The sequence below is a fragment of the Melanotaenia boesemani genome, chromosome 4 (assembly GCF_017639745.1).
Source record: "Melanotaenia boesemani isolate fMelBoe1 chromosome 4, fMelBoe1.pri, whole genome shotgun sequence".
Classification (NCBI taxonomy): domain Eukaryota; kingdom Metazoa; phylum Chordata; class Actinopteri; order Atheriniformes; family Melanotaeniidae; genus Melanotaenia; species Melanotaenia boesemani.
In genome coordinates, this window is record NC_055685.1 from 13,358,288 (window position 1) to 13,376,418 (window position 18,131).

Here is an 18,131-nt window from a genome sequence, read left to right on the forward strand (position 1 = left end):
GATCCAGCCAGGTTAATTACAAAAAATCCCATTTCAAAGTTTTAATTCATAAACTGTATACTTTGTAAGTTAGATAAAACAATCTGCTTAATGTTAAATGTAAAAAAAAAAAAAAAGAAGAAAACGTTTCTGTCTTTTATAATTACCTTGACTGCAGCATCATTAAATGATTACAATGTGGCTGTGCTTCCTAGTTTTCTTTCTTCTTTTTCTTTTTTTTTATTATCCAGGCAGGAAGATTGAGGATGACGATGCTGACATGTTGGCTAATTGACAACTGGAGGTCTGAGACAGGGCCTGGGGGACAGAAACACCACTGTTGCTGTGTGGAGTGCTAGTGGGCCGAGGGGGAATTGGTGGTAGGACAAAATCTGCAGCCTTCACCTCTTCCTGTGTTCCCACTACATTTCCTGGTCTGGCCATCTGTCTCAGAGGTTTAGTGATGTCTTTCAGTGTCCTCTCTGCTCCTTTAGGTTGAGTGTTTTGTTTCTTGGAGGCTGCGAGGGAAGCAGGTGGGACAGGACGAGCAGTTGAGAGATGTTTGCCAACGAGTGAAGGTGACATAAAGTCTGTCTGCTGTGACTTAATCACTTGATTGCCACTGATCTTGTGTGCGAGAGCTGTGATAGGAGACAACTGGCTGGAGGGTTTTGCTGAGGAGATTAATGCCAGCGTAAGACGTGGTATTCTTCTTGGTTTACTTCTCATCTGCTGCCTCTTGTTTTGGGATTGATTCTCTTTTTTCTTTGTTGGTTTCATCTTGTGACTTTTACTTTGATGCTTTTGGGCTGTGGCAGCATTTTTGGTTTGTTTTGGGTGTCTTTTTGCCATCCGTTTACGCCTTTTCTTTTTACCACCCTTATCGTCATCCATTTCCCCAACCTTTTCCTCCTTATCCTGGAGGACTTCCTCCTCTTTGTCCTCTTCATTTGTTGAAGAATCATCTGGACGTTGTCCATTTTCAAGCTCTGCTTCTGCCAGCCTCTCTTGGCTGGAGGGGGATGAAGGCTGACTGGTAGCTGAAGCAGCTCGATTCTTCTTGCTTTTCCCCTTTTTACTGGTTTTTGATGGGTCAGGATTAATGTCACCCAAGAGGCCCTTTGCTACTGCTCTTGCAAGCACATCCTGAACGGTTTCTACCTTAGTTGGATCCGCCTGAATAAGAAAGAACATTTTGAGACATATTAATTCTAACCATTTCTGGCTGTTAGATTATTCTATCAGTGGTGCCATGTTTTACTATCCTTAGCCACTTCCAGAAAGAGGAATCAGTACCAACTATTCATGGCCAAACTGCAGGCAAGGGGTGTGTACGTCTGCTGGATGAGCACTGAAACTATTTACTGTTAGCTACACAAGGTTATGAAGGTTAACTACTGGTTTCAGAAGAGGCAGACTAGCATAGACAACAGATCATTCCTCACTTTTTGGACCCACGTTTTGGACCTTTTGGATACAGTATTTAAAATTCTATTCTAGGTTGATGTACAGGAGCCAGTTAAGTTTACTGGACCTTCCTGGTCCATCCCACTATGCCTAATTTAATTAGTACTGATTTTCGTCATGTATAGCAAAAGCTGTTCAGCACTTCACTAAATATTAAAAATGCAATTTTTTCGGTTAAGGTTGTCTTCACATTTACTTTTCTTTGGATAGTTTGAAATGCTTTAAGTCATTTTTAACTTTAATTATGCTGTCATAATGAAAGTTTGACAGCCTGTTAGATGTAATTAATAGATTAGATGCTCAAGTTCTTTTGTGTCTTGTGGACAGATGGATCATTAATCTAATGAAAACATCTACTTAAAAACTTGAGCTTGATAAGGTCAATCAGACCAATGCAGAATGATAAATTTCACTGGTCGATTACCATGAAATTTGTCCACTAATCATGGTTTCAGGATGAAAGCCCTCCTGTCTCCTCTCACTTTGTTGCATAACCATGAGGTGTTTCAGTGAAATGACTATCTTGATCAACACAGCATTACCTGAAATTGGTCAGATGTATTTGTTTTTCCAGCACTGTGGATGAAACTTGCAAATCTTCTAACTTTCCCCTCTACCCTTTATTTATTTATTTTTTATTATATTATCTTGTTAGTATATGGCTCAATGTGCTGCATCATCCAGCGGATATTTTCTGTTGCCACTCTTTGATTTCTTACAAAGCAGATTTAAAAACCCTCTCTTTCAGAGACTGTGCTGTCAGCATATGCCCTGCAGCGTCATTTTTTAACCAGTTGTGTGTGTGTGGGCAGCAGGTGAACCACTACAGAAGTATCAGTGTAATAAAATCTGCAGCCGCAGCTCTGATGTGATTTTAGCTCAGCACCAAAGTGAATGTTGATGCAGTTAGAAGTGATTATTGGATTTTGAATGACTCTACTCTGGTGGATGAGTAGTGGAGCAAGATCTGTTGCTGTGTATCCATGTCTGCTGAAAAGATACAGTTACAATGAAAACAAATCAAATCACAAATGATGTGGACAGAAGTTACTGAAAATATAAACACAAAAGCATTTGTAAACACATAATATTTGACTTGATATAATTTTCCTCTTTCCTCATAAGTTTTTACTGCCTCTCTTTTGGAGTCAGGTTTATATATATTTTCAAATAAATTTTATTAACTTCATATTAGGGCTGGGCAAAATGTCAAGCTTTTCAAATAAATATATCAAGACTTTTTCACATACAATATAAAATGAGAGATATTGTTTTACTTCTATTTATTTTTTTATTTACGTATTTTATTTATTTGACATATTTACACATTCAATAACTTACAAATCACAATTGATCTAATCACAAAACATTTAATCACATATATCTGGAACTGAAAAATCCAGTATTTCACATGATGAGCAGAGTAACTTTCAAGATCTTGAAGTTATTTTAAATGTACATACATGTACATTTCCACACGAGTATAGTAATCCTGACCACTGGAACTGACTCGCCTCATAATAATGAGCCCCGTCTATTAAGTAAAAAAGATATAAAAGATGATCCCCTTTTCTAATTTTGGTTTATTTTAAAGACACTTCACACCCTGCCAAGATGTCAGTCTTATCACAAAAACTACTATTTCCATTTCATCAAACTTTGGTTTCTTGTGCCTCGATTTTTTGGATGCAACTAAAAGAAAACATTCCTCTGAAAATTGTCAGGCTGAAAGACTGGACGAGCAGAGGAATTTCAAGAATAAACAACAACAAATGTCTAAAGAAATACTTTTAGAAACCCTGGACAACTGTTGCTGAAGACCACTTTATCAGATAACAAGAAAGCCTGACTGGAAACAAAACTGTTTCCCCCAGTTTGCACTTTCAGCTTTTTACAGCATATTTTAAAGCTTTTAAAAGCGCATCAATTTTTTTATGAGTAAAGAGAGAAAGTAAATGATGCAATAAGAATGGAGGAGGGACTAGACGAATGACAGGAAATTATCCTTCATCTTTGTTCTGAAGCACTGGAATGTATCGGTGGTTCGGGCATATTTCATCTCTAACTTGTCATGTTTTTATTGAGTATTTGAATAACACTGCCGTGTTTTCGAGGCGCAATATGCTGCATTTGTGTATGTGTGTGCTGACAAGCTGACTGACCTCCCAACAGACAGTAAAAGAGTGCCGCCTCAGCACTCCTGAAAGGCCTTGTTGCAAAGTAATCAGACGCAAACGCTCGTACTTACTTTCACCGCCAAAAAGTCGCAAGCACATCACAAAATCTCTGTTCCCCTTCAATCTCCAACATAACCTTGTCCTCTACATTTTTCTCTCTTCGCCCTTTCACTCGCCACATTTCACAAGTCTCTCTCTCTCAGCCTTTCTCACCTGCCGCGACAGTCTGGCGATGAAGCAGCCGTTGGTGAGATGAGATGGTTTGAGCCAGAAGAATTTGGAGTCTGCTGTGTCCCCTGACGGGGCTTCAGCTGGGAAAATTGGACCGTTCACCCTGAGAGAGGAGCACAAAACAGCTCATGCAGATGTTGGCAAACACTGATTCATCACTGCGACATTGGTTCAGAGAGGTGTCATCGCCTGGGAGTAGGCCTACCACATGCAACAAAAATGGCAGTTTCAGAAAATGAAACAGAGATACCATTAGTTTTTTACACACCTCTTTGAGTTCAGCTTCTGTGGCATTTTGCTTCTAAGTTTGTAAAAAAAATTGCAGTATCCATCCACCCATTTAGACACATACACATATCATCATGCAAATTATTCAGCCGTTAAAACAGGTTAGGGGAAACCGGGGTCAGTTGTAATACTTGCAATTGCTCCAATCAGAGAGAGGTTAGGAATAATCTAATTCACTCTGCACATGTTCAGTTCAGTCTGCATGTGAAAAGGTCTTACACTGAGGCAAACACAGCTAAACTTATGGGGAAAATATGATTTTGAGGTAAGAAAATAATATTTTTTGCCCAAATGATTTCTGTGACTATATAGCTTGCTTTGTAGTTGAATTCATCAAACATATATCATGCTGATTACGTGTGTATTTAGCTGTTCCTCAAGCAGGTTATTGGTGGTAATGTTTTAGTTGTTAGCTGTTAGCTAACAAGCTAACAATGAGCTGGCTAGCTCATGGATAATGCACTTGGGGCAGTTGTAACACACTTTCATGGGGTAGGTTGTAACGATTTAGAAAATGTGATTTGAATGACAACATTTTGTTTTAGGACGCATTTGCACCAGGATAGTCAGGGGACTTTGTTTGTGGGGTGGGGAAATCAGAAAATCTTCACAATTTTGGTTTAATTTGCTTTTTGCATTTTACTCAAGCTGAACAAACTAATGTTAGCGATTAAGATGTTAGTGTAGTTTAAAGAGTTACGACAGAACTTTTGCAATGTTCCTAGTGACGCACCTCCCCATCAGTGGCTAATCCAGCATCCATCTTATATCCTATATGTGAGCTCTCTTCAGCCAGCAAAAGCCTATTGCATATTGTATTCTATATTTATTATTACTGTATTAAAACATGGAAACAGAAAACACCCATATGTTATGCCTGGTTTGTCCCTTTCTCTCTTTCTTTTCCTCTCTTCCTCCAATAACATCTTCTTGCGTTTCTTTGCTGAATCAGCCACTGTGCACGTTTAAAAACAGCCGGTGTGTTTATATCAGTTTGCTAGCGTGTGAAGCGAAACATGCAATGTCACGGATGAAAAAGTTGTATAGTGTGATTTCTCAGCCTCGGGGCGCTGCTGGACAACGACGGCTGGAGCATTTTTGTTTAAAAATAATATTACATTTCACCCCAAGGCATGTTACAACTGAGCCTGACAATGTGGTCAGTTGTAACATTTCATTCCTTGTGTTTGAGATCAAGCCATACATTTTCTGTTTGTGCTGCACAGGAAATTTCCATGCCATTTATTAACAGACACTTTGCTAGTTTGCATAGCCGTTTGAACACATTGGGTTAAAAGAGCTCAAAGTTAGAGATAGAAATGTCAAAACTGTTACAACTGTCCCCTGTCTCCCCTACTTGCAGAGCTTGAAAAGCTGTTGCACCTGGGTGACTGACTCCCACAAGATAGCTGTCTTCTGAACCAGTGGAAATTTTGATAAAACTAATTGAAGTAGGTTTTACTTGTTTTAGTTTTATCATCCAGAGGTCTGCAACCTGCGGCTCTTGAACCACATGTGGCTCTTTAACCCTTCTGCAATGGCTCTAGAGAAAAATGGGCATTGTAAGTAATTTTTAAGAGTCAAATAGGTTTCATTACTCTAAATGTGGTGGAACAGGTGGTAAAAATGGCTCTTTTATTATTTAAAGTCGCAGATCCCTGAAGTAGGTAATTCAAGACCAGATGGGAAGGTTGTAAAAAAAAACAACAAAAAAAAAAAAAACCCAAAACAAAACAGGTAGATTAAGGAAGACATAAAAGCATCAGAACAGAAAAGTCAAGTAATACATGTGGAAATAGAAAATGCTGAGCTGAAGAAATGAAAAACAGATTGGCAGAAAGAGGAGTCGTGATTGTGATCAAACAAGGAAAAACACGGCTGAAGGAAAATGTATTAACAAACAGAAAAGTCTGACACAAACATCACTATAATAAAAAAACAGGAAAATCAAGCAGTGAGCTAAAGAGGATCAGTTATGATGAATGGGTGAATCACAAGACAGCATTAGGTAAAAGGATGATGATTAAACCTACAATAAAATTCTTAATGCACAAATTATTTTTGGAAAATGTTTAATTTTTTAAGGTAACAAGCAACTTGTGTTGCCCTATTGATCTTTTCATCTTTTCATTTATAGATCTATTTCATGCTTTGTTGCTGGATTTTAAGCCTCCTGATCAAGTGCTCTGTCCTGGGGTATGAGAGAGCAGTCTATACTCTGTATACAGTCGACCTGTATTTTTCCTGCAATCGCAGAGCAGGTGACAAAACATATGAGTTGGTACTTGTTATAGTTGTTTAGTTTTATGGACTAATCTTTCATTAAAACAATATAATAATGATAATAACCATAAATAAAAAAATAATTCAACCCCCCCAAAAAATCAAACTGCTAATGTCTTTAACACGAATGTGAAGTAAAAACGTTTAGATTTCTTGGGGAGGACAAATAGTAGAAAATGATTTTTGTGGAGCAGTGGGCATGAAACAGAAATCTTCTCCAGCACATTGACCCTGACAGTCGGATTAGCTCCTGTCCCCACGGCAACAGCAGCTGATCCTTTGGCTGTCATCGGTCTGGTGACACTAACCTCCCACTGTCCCCTTTCAAACACACACACACTTATACAAACAGTATGCAGGAGGTTACATTGTTATTTGGGTTTGACACAGAAAGATATGTTGACTAAATGCAGTCCTGAAGTAGCTCAAATGATCCAATCAAAACTATTTTAATCATCGAGTTACAGCAAAATGCATGAATGTATGAATAACTGAATACTTAATAGACAGAGAAAGTGTGTGTGTGTGTGTGTGTGTGTGCTGCACCTGAAAGGAAGCAGTTTGGTGTGAGTGTGTGTTTTCTCTAGCACTCTTCCCACTAGCTGTTCATTTTCTTCGGGATACACTGAGCGCGTGCAGTAGACCACTGTCTGGACTTTTGGGACTGAAAAAAGCAGAGGGAAGAATTCATAGTTCTCATTTTAGTGCTGGTGTTACAGCAAAATTACATCAAGACAAGTTGTATGTTGAGAATCTGTAGTGCATTTAGCTAAAAAAAATCTTAGTGTGTATTTGTTTTCAATATGTACTCACAGGCGAGAGCGTGTGCTAGCAGTCGGGCCTGCTGGGTTGTGAGGGAATATATTTTGCTCTTGGAAACAGAACCATGAGACAAGTCTGGCAGTAGCTCCCAGTCTGTCAACAAAGTTTTACACTTCCAGTTTATTTATTGAAAATGGTTCATCTCATATTTCTTCCAAAAAAAAAAAAAAAGAAAAAAAAATCTTTTTTGGGCTTTCACTTTGTTGTGGTAACTCTTTCATCCCTTCTTTTCCTTCATTCACTTCTATTTATCTTCTGGTTAAAGTCAGTTCTCACTTGACTTTTTGCCATTTTTGTGCTTTTCAAAAATCCACAAATTCTTTAGATTTTCAGACACAATATCACACATCATGTATAACAAATATGAACCTTTTCTCACATATCTTTCCTCCATACCTCCATGTTCACTGAGCATGGTGGCCACTGGATCATTGAGGGCAGAGGAGGAACACTGAGGCAACACTATGATGACCTTTAACCTTTGAACAGCGGCGTTCCACTCATCCAGGCTGCAGAATGCCTCTGACAGGACTCGAACATCTACAATAAAATGTGAAGAAATTAAAAAAAGAAATCTGATGCAACGGCATTCAGCTGTACAGTTTTTAGCTGCTGTGATTCAGGCTATGTTACCTCCTCTTATAAAGAAAGACAAAAAATAAAAATAAAAAAATAGAGGTGTATAATAATACAATTCTATTTTAATTTTGTCAGCATTGAACCTTTTATGCAGTTCGAGTGTTTATGATGCTGAACACCTGAATCGTGTTTTCAGTTTTTGAGGGTGGGGTGTTGTGAAACTTTCAGACTAATAATAGAAGGGAACTTGGCAACGTGATATGCAGGTATCAAGTGCAAGTAAAGCTACAGACTTCATTATCCCTGCGACACATTAAGCTGTAGGCTACACCAGCTTTGTATCTGATGTACGCACAGAGGAAGGTAACTGTCAGATGAACTCAAGTTCCCCACCATCATTCCCACCTCCTCTTCTGTGTTTATCATGTGATCATTGCAACTCATCTTAACCTTTAAAGGTGCAGACCAGTTTCTGAAACTTCCATCTAAAGAAAAATCTATAAATTTTCACAATAACAGCAGCAAAGTTCTAAGAGGATTTAAACAAAGTGGGCTCTCTGAACGGCAGGCACATAAAATCTTCATGCTTACCACCTGACCAGAGTGAGGGTTCAAAAACACCAGGAGGAAATCAACCAACTGTGATGCAACAGAAATGAAGCTCAACAAAAAGCTTCACACATAACACATAGCTTCACACAGACAACCTCATGGTATGTAGCAGGGATGCAGCAGATGTGGAAAAATGGGCCTTTAGATATCTAGATATTGCATTGTTGAAGATAATGTTTTGGAAGGTGGTCAAAAAATTCCAAACAAACTGAAGTGCATTTCCCAAGTGATAAAACTGAATAAACTACACGATCGGTTAAAAGTGTTTTAATAAAAGAGTGCACATATTCTCATGAAATCATCAGATTTCTTCAAGGTCTTTGAGTCACTCACTTTTTATTTCCATTTGTCTGAGCATCTCTTGCATGTCCTCTACTTGTGAAGGTGTGTGATCTGAGCCGCACACCAACACTCGGCCGGAGCGGGCAGTAGCCACGACGGCTATATGAGCCAGGGTCACAGCCGAGAAGAAGCCCGCTACCAAAACGTCTCCTTTATCAAACAGCAGGGGCTTTAATACGCTCACTGCCACACACACACTCCTGTCCTACAAAGAGGTGCATACAAACAGACACACATTTTAGCAAGTTTTTCACATGGGCATGGAGGGAATTGTTAAATTGTTATAGACTGCTGTGATTCTGCTCAAGTTCTGTAAAAGAGAAATGTGGATTTGCTTTATTAGTGTAATTTAATCTGAACTAAATTGTCTCAGATATCATTCCTTTCTTATATTTCTATTGAATTCTATCTTTAACTTTGATCAAATTAAAAGAAAAGATGGTCAGATTAAGAAAAATACTTAAATTTATGCACAAAAAACAAACAAACAAACAAACAAACAAATAAATCACAAAATTAAGAGTGTTTTCTCCTCCTTTCTGCACTCTCTCCACCAAGGCTCACAGGTGTCTCATGCTCATCTTAGCTTATCTTATTCACATTTCAGTGCCCAAGCAGATTCCTACCTGTATGTTCAGCACATGTGTGTTGGTGAGTTGACTGAACTGGAGCACCGTGTGCAGATGCTGGGAGAAGACGAGCGTGTCTGGACAGAGAGGGTCTCTGGTGAAAGTTGAGTCCCTCAGGTTGGTCATATTCTCTGCCTCGCCCAAGCCATCACTTTTTAATGCCTCACACACTTCTTTAACGCTACAGACAGAAAAGAAAATATGTCGCTTGTTTTTGTTTGTGTGATGTAGTACATGTACATCACTGTTTTCTTGTTATCTGCTTTACAGCATTTTTAAATTAAAATTTTAGCTTCAAGTTATGTAAATGCTGCATTGTCCAGTTCCACGTGCTGGGTAAACTTTAAAATTTTATTTATGATGACAGGATATGCTCCCAGAAACTATGAAATATTTCTAGTTTTGGGTTGACCACAAAGAGGAAAAAAGTTTAAATACAGGCCCTTAATAACAAGCCTTGGGCGGCTCCTGATCTATGCCAGCAAAATTTCTGAAACAGAAGCCGGAACCTGGTCTTGAGAGTGTTGATCCATGCATAAAGTGGCAGGCATTTTGCCCTGTGCTGTTTGGTCCTGACAGAATCAGACAGATAACAGGAGACGCTCCACAGATTCTGTTTTACTCTGTACCGAGCCAGGGATGCTGCCAGCTTGATCTTCCACCTGTAACAGAAACACACCTCATCACACCCACCTTCATCACAAAAATTATAGCTTTGAATGTTCACACTTGACAACCACGCTCACTTCTGGAGACTCCTGTCCAGGTCTCTGACTTCCTGGATAGTCTCTTGTCCTTCCTGCAGGGACTGTTTTAGAGGCAGAAACTTTCTGTCCTGGAAGTCAAACAGCATCACCATCGCCAACGGCAACAAGTCACTGCACTGCAAAACATGGAGGAGTTCATTATCATTGGTAGAAAGAATCCCATTGATGGTGATCAAGATTTTTCTCTTTTGCAACTTCATTCAAAATCTAAGCTTGACCAGATGTGAGACAAACTTACTAATTTAGGTTTTAAATTTCATGCTTTTACTGAGTCCTTACTTTTGGTTTCACTAACTGTTTGGTTAAGTTTAAAGTAAAAAAAAAAAAAAAAAAAAACATGAAAATGGGAATTGTATGCTTAATTTCTAAAGAAATGAAGCAAGCAAGAAATGAAGCAAGACTCCTCTGGACAACAGACCCCTGGACATGTGCCCAGCAGCTCTGTTCAGATCTCATTTTAAGGGAGCTAACCCCCCCCCCCCCGATTCCAGTAAAATCAGAACATCAGGTGATACCAAAACTTTTCAATTAGTTTTTAAAGTTTATGTATGCAGAAGGTGGAATATGTATGTTGCAGTAAGGATGTGTTTAGAATAATAATGAGGTATGTGGTGGTTTTTATAGTCTCACTTGCAGATTAACAACCTCTCAGCCTATTCCCTGTCTAGGCATAAAGTCACCATTTACTCGTCCACACCAACACAGACACACACAAACTGAGTGTGACTCTTTATCAATGCATGTGTCATTGCACTTTGTTTTATAGTGTATTTTATATTTCATATTGTAGTCTTCAAATTGCAAAGCAGTTTTTTTTCTCTCTGGGATGCATCACTTGTCTTCTATAACCAGACAACGTGCAGATCTGAATACAAATGACCTTTAAAATGAAACTCTTCTTGTCTCACTAACATGGTCAGAGAGAACAAAAAAAAACTCACAATTTGATGAGATGTGTGGAAGCAACTGTCAGTAATGACATTTTCGAGTAAATCTTGATCTAGGAGGAAAATAATGTTAAACAAAGATAAACAAGCATTAGATAAATTTCATACATCAGCAGAGAAATCTGAGCAGGTTAGTTATTATGAGTGTTCACATTTTATCTATCATTTTCCAATATAAAGAGCAGTTTCTCCAGGGTCATTTGGTGGTGGAAAAAACAACAGTATCATGATGATAAGGTTGGTTAATCCACAGACAATTGGCTAGCAGATATGTAGCAACATTAGCATTCATACAAAGTCTTTTTCTTACCCTCCGAGGCACACAGACAAAACCCAACCTCTGTCTGGAGCTCTTTTGTTCTTTTTAAGATTTCTGAAAAATAAAGGACTGTTGGCTAAATGCTCTTCAGTGTTTACTAGTTGCTTGTAAACATTGGTAGCTAGCTATTAGCTTGTTGCTAACTTAAAAGGTGAGAACCAGCTAAAACAATGCAGTGAAGACCATATAGGATAAAGCTGTGGGTTTATGGTTTTTGTTGATTTTGTGAATCTCTCATTTACAGAGGAACTTAAAATTGGGCTCAACATGGTTTCAACAAAACGTTTTTTAGTTGGATTAGGTTATCAAAAGCTATTATATGGATCATATAAAGTTTCAGAAGAGAGGGGAGGGATTTACTCAGCTCCAAAGCAGACAACTGATGTTAGAGTTTAACATTTAGCCTTTTTTTATTCCCTTTTTTTTTTTACCCTGTCTTTATTTTTACTTCCTTCTTTCTACTACTGTATGTCTTTGTCAAGTTAAAAACTGCTTGGTTAAGGTTGGGAAAGATTTTTAGGTCAGCAACAGTGATGTTATTGCTTTAACAACAATTTTCACCTTGCCAAGACGATTGCATGTCCTAGAATTATGCTTGTAGGATGTGCAGGATCTATAGTATGCAAAGGACATCTGACTAAGCATCAGCATCTGATAAACTGGTTGTTACAATGGGCTGCTAAAAACTACATGGTTAGGTTTAGGAAAATATTGTGGTGCTAGAACAAACTCTGAAATAAGATGTGTCAAAATCTCTGCCTTCTCACTATCACTTTGAAAACATGTTGAAGACACATATTACACATTTATAAATTTAAAAGAGATGTTTAATAAGATTTAAAAAGAGAGACAAAGTAAAAAATAATAAAAAGGTGATAAGTACTTCTTGTACTGCTCTGAGTTTGAATTGGTTTCTGTGTGGGTTCAGCATTACTTTCATATTATTGTATTGTCATTGGATGATACATCAAATAAAATACTGAAATGGACAGCTTTAAAATAACTTTTTTTCAGATAAATTAAAGTCATCTCCTACATGTGAGATCCAGCGCCATAAAAAAACCTCATGGACACACACAAAGTGACCACACAGTGCTTCATAAAGTGCATTTATGGATGTGTGTATTGCATAGACCTCTTATCACTACCCACACAGACATCTGCTGCACCTCTAGCTCAAACGATGTGCATTCACATGGAGAAATTAAATATATGAGTATATACTATTAATCTACAGTCTGCAGTTAAAGACTCTATTCAGAAAGCAAATATTGGAATTGACGTGTGCTGCTGCTCCACTGCTATTCATTATAAAGATAAGGCTACCTTTCAGGGGTTGGGTAGGGTCTGAAAAGGTGGAAGCAGAGTAGATGAAAATTTTCTCGCTGACTTTAACCATCAACCTGCTTCTTTCTGGTACAGTATGCACTTCAGCTGGAAACAGAACAGAATTTGGATGCTGATGTCCTAAATTGCTCACTTGAAGAAGAGTAATCTTACACTTGAGTGTGTTGAAGGCGAGCTGGTAGGCCCGCTGCTGCGTGGCTTTGTCTCCACTCGCAGGCAGTGGCGTGTCTGTCTTTTTTTCATAATGCAGAAGTTCATGTGTGACTGGTTTCTCTGCACGAAGCTGCTGGAAAATGGCTGCTGCCTGTGAGTAGACCTGATCTGACAGAGGACGGACTGAAGGAAAGTGGACAGCGAGCGTGAGATGAGGATGGAAATTTGACAAAGGAAAAGAATTGATGCAGCAGACGGAGAAGTAAAAATAGAAATTATAAAGCATTTAATGGAGTGTTTGTTTTCACCCCATTCCTTCAAAAGCAGATAAGCCCTAGACAATGGCCATTTGATCTGCAGTTTATTTCCATTTAGCTCATGTTATAAATGTTTGTGTTCTGACAATGAGCTAAATACCAGCACACTAAAACTGCAGCAGCTTAGGGATTTTATTAACCGTACAGGTGTTTTCACTACTCCCTCATGTCAGATTACCTGCTGTAATGAAGTCCCACCCCTTAGAGACTGAAAGTCAAACTTTTGGATAAAGTTTCAGCGCTTTGTTTTTTCCTTTCTGCTTCATCTGATGCTCCCAGCTCAGCTAGCTGACTGCAACCTGAGGCCAAGCCGACTGTTTACTCTTTTATTATGTTTTCTTTCAAATGTGATTGGTTTCACATTCTGGATTGAGTCTCACCCAGACAAGGAGCCGATGGATGAAGATGAGGAGGAGAAAGTAGCCTGAAGAGGTGCTGGCTGTTGTTCTGAGGGTCTCGGTCTTGATGAGAGACGATCTTCTTCTCCATCATGGAGCTTGTACTTAAATCCTCACTGGTGCATGCTGCACAGTAAGATGGGGAACAGTGCGTATGTGTGTCCGTTGCTCATGTTACACACAAATGGCATCATGATTAGAGTAGCAAAACCAAACATGTGTTAATAACTTCTGCAGCAATTATCAGACTTTTGCTCAACACCTTGAGGTTTCTGCTTCCTCTTTGCATCATTTAATAAAATAAAAAACATATAAACAGTCACAAACATTGTGTGTTTCCAGGGTTGGACCCGAGTGTTACAAATGTAAATAAGATGCACACAGTCAGTATCATGTCTGACATGTGATCCACCCTCTGTTTTCTGTGAATGTGAGACAGTGTTGCTGTAGGTACGTCAGATGCGTAATTGGGCTCCTCGTTGTGCAATTAGGCAACTGTTCAGATACATTTGCATGAATTAATGATGTTCTGCTGTCCGTCTCTGGACAAAGGTCCACCTCTAACTGACCTGCCTAACTCATCTGTGTGCAGACTGTCGTTTCCATCACTTCAGAATTTGCTCATTACATTCATTTTCTTGCACTTACTCTAATTTTAAACAAAGTTTACAGCTGGACTCGTAGTGTGCAAGCATAACATGTAAGTGTTTGGCATCTCCTTACTTGATCTTATTAAACATCCATAAATGTTTGGGCCAACAGCTTCTAATTAAGAAGGGCAAATAAAGAGAAAGAGAGTGTAATCTGCTTGTGCTGCATTCATTAATGTTTAAACCCAAAGTTAGAGTTGATGAGAAATGTGCAGCATGTCCAATAAGGCCATGTCAGTGCAAATGGAATAAACTAATGAATATCAAACAGCAGTGATTTAATGAGTGTCAAGCAGTTTCCTACGTTCCACAGACAAAAACTCTAAGTCCACTTAAGAAGAGCCGCTCTAGAAGAAAAGGCTACAGCAGCTTAGTGTAATCTGCATAGAGCATGATGAGCTGTTTAAAATTGCATAGCAGGACTTACCGTTGCCATTCACAACCCTCCTCATGGAAACAACACTCATCTTCACAAGGAAAAGAAATGCTCAGCAAAACTTCTGAATCTTTCTAGAAAATGCAAACTGCTGTTTTCTGCTCTTTACTCTGCACTGACTGTCAGTCACTATATCGACAACCTGAAGCACTTCTCACCTCTCATCACCTCTCTGTCATGCATAGCTTTGCTCAGGAGTGTGGCCCCCTGTCCTGAGTTTGAACAGCCATGGCAACAATATGATAATGAAGGAGGCCTGACACCTGTGTGATAGATATACAGAAAAATACACCACAGGCCCTATTTTGGAGAAAAAAAAAGTATAAACTTTTCTTAACTCTGTCCAAACTCTGAAAAGATTGATCATCTACAATCTCTCAGAAGTGGATCCATGTTCTTCAATAAGAACATCAAGATGACAGGATCTGAGACAATGATGTCAAGTTTGTTTCCAACCAAAGGTAAAGATTAACAATTACAATATACACAACAACAGCAGGGGTAAGTCAGCAAAAACATTTAATTCATGTTTCAAAACCAAGTCATTCTGCCAGTGACATAAAATACAAAACTTGCTTTGTTATTGTTTAAGGAGAATAAATCAAAATGTGTAATAAAGGGCTTGTTTTTTCATGCTTTTCATGGTCATACACCCTGGAAATGTTTCTTTACAAGCAATAATTAAATGTTTTGTGAAATTTGATTTATCAGTTTTGTCTGTTTGAAGCAGTGGTTAAAGGTCTACTTTTAGCTACAGTTATTAACAGTGAGCAAAATCTTTTTCACAAAATGGACATTTCTGACCAAAGAAAACTGAATAAATAAGTTGAAACAAGCTGTGGTGTTTCAGTGAAAATCATCAGCTTCTCCTGACAGTAAACCACAAGTCCTCTTCTTCTTCTTCATGGTGGATAGCTTTTAAATAGTTTTGCCAGAAATTTTAAGGAAAATCGTTTTCAAAGCTTTATAAATATTTTACAGACATAATTTACATACACATAAACGTTGGTTCTGTCTTAACGTCCAGGAGTTTGCAGTTTGACAAATCTTTATGGAACACACATGCACTTCTGAATAATGATTGATTATCTTTTTCAAGGGATTGTTCGAGATTTGTTGAAGTTGAAGTTAATATCTATAAAAACAACAACAACAACAACAACAACAATAATAATAATAATAATTTATTTAAATAATTTTTTTTCTTAGCTCTGTATTCCAAAGGTAATCAGGACATATAGGCAGAACCTGAAGGTTTGCTGTTTTTTTTTTTTGTGTTTTTTTTTTTTGTATACCTGTAACAAATCTGGCAGCTACGTTGAAATACAGGTTGGTCCAAGAATCTGATCCACTTACAGGAAGTTGTCCGACTGAGAGGTAAAAAACAAACAAAAAAAAGGTGGATGTCTGTCATCATTAAGAAAGTGTTGTAAGTGCATATGAGTTTATCTCTGGACATGTCAGATTAAATAAATTTTCTTAAGTAGAGATACTAAAAGCTTTACAGCTCTTTTTCTACATAACGAGGCATCATCCCTATCTGAGAGACACTGCCCTCCTCTGGACATCTTGGTGTACTACAACACATCAGTCAGAAAAACAGGTGTCAGAAAGCCGGGACTAAGAAAAAGTTTATTTAAATAAATTATTATTATTATTATTATTATTATTGTTGTTGTTGTTGTTGTTGTTGTTGTTGTTGTTATTGTTATTATTATTGTTGTTGTTGTTATAGATATTACCTTCTGTGTCAATAACAACAATATTACAATTAATTCACGCATTTGGAGCTGTTAGTTGTGTAACCAAAAGGGATTTGATCATACAGACAAACTGAAATTTAGACTTGGTTTGATTACAGAATTATGATCAACTTATCCCTCCTGACTGAATTTTGCATAAAGGTAGGCATCTTAAATTCAAACTGAAGTATAAATTCATTGCCACAATAATTGACTGAGCCTATTTTCACTCATTTTCAAAATTAGCTTAAAGGGGCACACCATGGTTCTGTTAACTCCTAGTTCCCCATCACTGTGACACACCACTAAAACCAGCAGAAGAGGCAGTAACATGTTTGTGTTGCATACTTAGCTAATGATTTAACATAAAATAGTCCTCGTGTGGTAATTCAATCAAAAAGTGGTATGACGAACAAGACTGGATCTTGGCTGTGAAACACAATCCTGACTGTATTTGCATCTCACCGCTAGAGGGAGACATTTTCTGGCTTATTCCAGAGCTACAGTTCAGTCACTGTGGTAACTTATTTCAAAACCATTTTCTATCCTCTTTTTATTAAGAATATACAAATCAGACTTATATTAGTTTGTCTTTAACATAACAAGAAAAAAATAAAAAAAGACCCAACTGCACAAACTCTGATAAAGCCAGTATATGAAACAGAATTAACTATAAAGCCGCTCACATGATAGAGTTTTGTATTATCAGGTGCTTGGAAAACTAGAACTTTCCAGAAAGATCTTAGGGGGGTTTCAGTGTATGGAAAAACCACAATGAGCTTTTGGGGCAAAATGAGCCTCACGTCTCTGCGGGTGAGAGTACAGCTGGAGAGATTATCCCATCCCACACGCGTCATCAATGTCGCCTCACAACAGGGCTCCAATTGCTCCAAATGCTTTGGGTTTGTGTGCATGTGTGTGTTTGTGTGTGTATTCAATTCAATAATCAGCCCTGTTGGAGGTGATGGACTGTGCAGCCATAAGCCGACCTGGAATTTTCTCAATAAAGATTTAATCTTTGACGGGAAGCAATACAGTGACAGAGATTTTTTTCTTGTTTGCATGCTTCTCTTATGTTTGCGTGATGTCTTGTAGAATAATTATAATAAAAACAGTAATGCCCACTTACTCTGGAAACAGAGGGAAGCCACTAGCTTGTCTTGGTATGAAATTCAACAATACAGTTTTTACTTTGACTATTTGTAGTTGCACAAAATTAAGTTAGCTCTATTATTTTAGTACACTGTAGCTATTTTTTTTAAACTAGCTGACATATAAATGTTTTAATGGTTTTTGAAAGAGCATGCAAGAAATAGACTGCAGTGTTCTCTGAAGATTTAAAAGTTTATGTATAATAAGATTATGAACTTGTAGGCTGAATTTGCAAAATGTGGGGACTTAAAATGATGAATTTTTGTGTGGAAAAATGAAATTTTTTTTAGGTCAAATGTTTTTTTATTCCAAATAGTTGGAGGAAAGCAGGGGATTCCTAACTTAAGTCATTTTTAGACACTCAAAAATGTACCAAGGACAACTGCTTTTCAATTGTCTTAATGCTTTTTTCTCTTTTTCTGTTGTTTAATTTTATTCTGTCCAATAAAATAAAATAAACATAATTAACTACAAAAGTAAATTATAGTGGTTTG

At 37.8% G+C, this 18,131-nt stretch overlaps 1 protein-coding gene across 1 annotated transcript; it reads right to left on the reverse strand.

Moving 5' to 3' along the window:
- On the reverse strand, positions 1 to 13,748 carry LOC121637714 (putative methyltransferase NSUN7). Its single transcript, XM_041981946.1, has 12 exons — positions 13,640 to 13,748; positions 12,943 to 13,125; positions 11,118 to 11,176; positions 10,156 to 10,292; positions 9,919 to 10,071; positions 9,407 to 9,590; positions 8,772 to 8,985; positions 7,644 to 7,787; positions 7,239 to 7,340; positions 6,972 to 7,089; positions 3,837 to 3,957; positions 1 to 1,155 (listed from the first exon to the last, which is right to left on the reverse strand). The coding sequence occupies exons 1-12, from the start codon at positions 13,746 to 13,748 to the stop codon at positions 223 to 225; spliced, it is 2,457 nt and encodes an 818-aa protein (XP_041837880.1). The 3' UTR covers positions 1 to 222.
- Between the last annotated feature and the right edge of the window lie 4,383 nt (positions 13,749 to 18,131).

Coding starts and splice junctions, on each gene's coding strand:
- LOC121637714 (XM_041981946.1), bottom strand. CDS start 13,748: ATGGAGAAGAAGATCGTCTCTCATCAAGACCGAGACCCTCAGAACAAC. Junction 11,177..12,942: donor CGCCTTCAACACACTCAAGT/GTAAGATTACTC, acceptor TTTTCCTCCTAG/ATCAAGATTTACTCGAAAAT. Junction 7,341..7,643: donor CATGCTCAGTGAACATGGAG/GTATGGAGGAAA, acceptor CTTTGTTGACAG/ACTGGGAGCTACTGCCAGAC.